The 2,112-nt window shown below is 36.8% G+C and overlaps 1 protein-coding gene across 1 annotated transcript; it reads right to left on the minus strand.

Annotated features, from left to right (window-relative positions):
* Positions 1–457: 457 nt before the first annotated feature.
* Positions 458–2,058, minus strand: LOC21383917. Its single transcript, XM_010114908.2, has 3 exons — positions 1,761–2,058; positions 1,366–1,517; positions 458–916 (listed from the first exon to the last, which is right to left on the minus strand). Exons 1-3 carry the CDS (start codon positions 2,024–2,026, stop codon positions 726–728), a joined length of 609 nt encoding a protein of 202 aa, XP_010113210.1. The 5' UTR covers positions 2,027–2,058; the 3' UTR covers positions 458–725.
* Between the last annotated feature and the right edge of the window lie 54 nt (positions 2,059–2,112).

Consider the following 2,112-nt stretch of genomic DNA (forward strand, 5'->3'; position numbering starts at 1 on the left):
AAATTTTTTTTTTTCCTTTTTATTTAGAGAATGCAGTTTTGTTTTTGTTGTCTCTTTTTTTTTCAATATCTTTTGAGAAGGTAATTCTGTAGCAGATATATATTTTTTCTTATAAGAAACAATAAACTTCATTGATCGAGAAAGATTACTGAAGTTTCAAGATGGATGAGAAATCCATCAAAATGAAAGCAAAGAAAGCAAAAACAAAAACCACCAGAACCGAGATACAAAAGACGAGAACAAAAACAAGCAAAACAACTAGAGAAAACCAAACAGAAGCTAGATCCAAAGGCCACATCTTATTCAAGATGACAAGATGTCTTCCCAACTTTAACATGATCAGCCATGGTGGAAAAAATTGAGATTTTTAACGAGGCTTAAAACCCGGGATTGTCGGAGTCTTGCAAATTGCGAGTTTCGACTTTGTTCTTGGAAAAATGAGATGACTAAGAAGGCATACAAAAAATCGGATTAACCCATCGATTTTCACAATAACAAATATGAAATTGAAACAAGAACACTCGGCAGATCGCCAAATTCTATAGAGAAACTAACAGACATTAAAAAGGGCACACAGGAAATGTACGCCCCATTTCATAAACAAAAAGCCATCATACGATCATACGTCAAGCTATACCTATGAACAAATATATCATAGTGTCACATTTATTTCAAAAAGATTATAAAAGAAAACGAAATTTCCCCGCTCTTCAGTAGGTCATGATCTAATCCATGTTATGGAAACCAGGGAGAAGGGAAGTAATGAAACCGAAAACAATCATCTGAATCTCCTTTACAAACGCCCACCACTGGTTACCACCATTGCCTCCATTAGGTTCTGCTAAATGCTCATTTTCCACTGGCTGATCTCCATTATCTGCGGGCCGGTTTTCCATCTCAGCTCCTGGTTGCCCTTCTGCCGTAAGTTGTGATAAAAAACAGCTCTTTAGTTCAATAAAGAATACAGACGGATGTAGGCTAGGCCAGGCTGGAAATAAAATTAACTACACTGATTCATACTCCAGTCCAGACGCAAACAAAAAGTGCCTATTAAAGTGACCTGACTTCAAAGATTGTTGGAGCCAAAGATAACAATAACAACATAATTCTCAAACGCCCGATCCATCAATCACTAAAAAAGTTCTCGAGAACTATATCAAATAAAGGACTGCTGTATCATTAAGAATAATTTTTCTTATTCCTTTTATGTATGTCTGTGTGTGTGTGTGTTGAAATTCTTCTATATATGCACTTACCAATAATCTTGTATTCTTGTTATCTAGAAAGCTCGTATATATGCACTTTTCTTCTATTATATGAAACTAAATATATGTGCATATTAAGGTACCGTTAAAAAGTTATTACCTGCCAAAGCAGCATTTTCGATTCCCTGCCTTGCAGGAGGAGGAACATTCTCAGCCCTGACTGCAGGTCTCAGTGGATGGGGAGGCACGGCTGCCCTATGCATGCCTTGTGAAAGCCACCGTATCATTGGCGTGAGAGCTCCAGTTTGATATCTGCAACGTTGCACATCTACAGAGTTCAGTTTCCACTACATGACTTTATATGAGCTTATAGGAAAATTAAATTTGATGAACGAAAAAAAATTAACTAGAACTATAATGCAGATCTGACATGCATCACATAAATTCACGTAATGATTGATTGCTGCGGTAAGAAGTTGTATCCATAGAAAGTCTGGTATCAAAAAATGTTAGAAGTCCCAATGCTGTTTTCAGAAAAGAATTTCACACACTTACAGATAGACAAGCAAAGCAAATAACACAAGGACAATAAGCCTGTGTCTTGATCCATCTTGGTTGAACAAAAATATAACTGCTGCCAGCTTCAAAATAAGCAACAAATCCAGCTGAAAAGCAATTTGAAACCTCCTTTGAACAAGATGTCTTTGTGGTGCAGGCTGTTGATGCTGGCGTTGCTGTTGTTGGCCCTCTTGCCCACGCTCTTCACCTACAGCCGTAACCTCTGTACTTGATCTACTGTTGATAGCAAATACAAAATCCATAGAAGGACGAAACAAGTACAACAAATTTTTCATCCATACTTTTTCCGGAGATGTGATTAAACAAAGACAAATGGCAAAAAAAAAAA

The sequence above is a fragment of the Morus notabilis genome, unplaced genomic scaffold, assembly GCF_000414095.1.
Source record: "Morus notabilis unplaced genomic scaffold, ASM41409v2 C11453791, whole genome shotgun sequence".
Classification (NCBI taxonomy): Eukaryota; Viridiplantae; Streptophyta; class Magnoliopsida; order Rosales; family Moraceae; genus Morus; species Morus notabilis.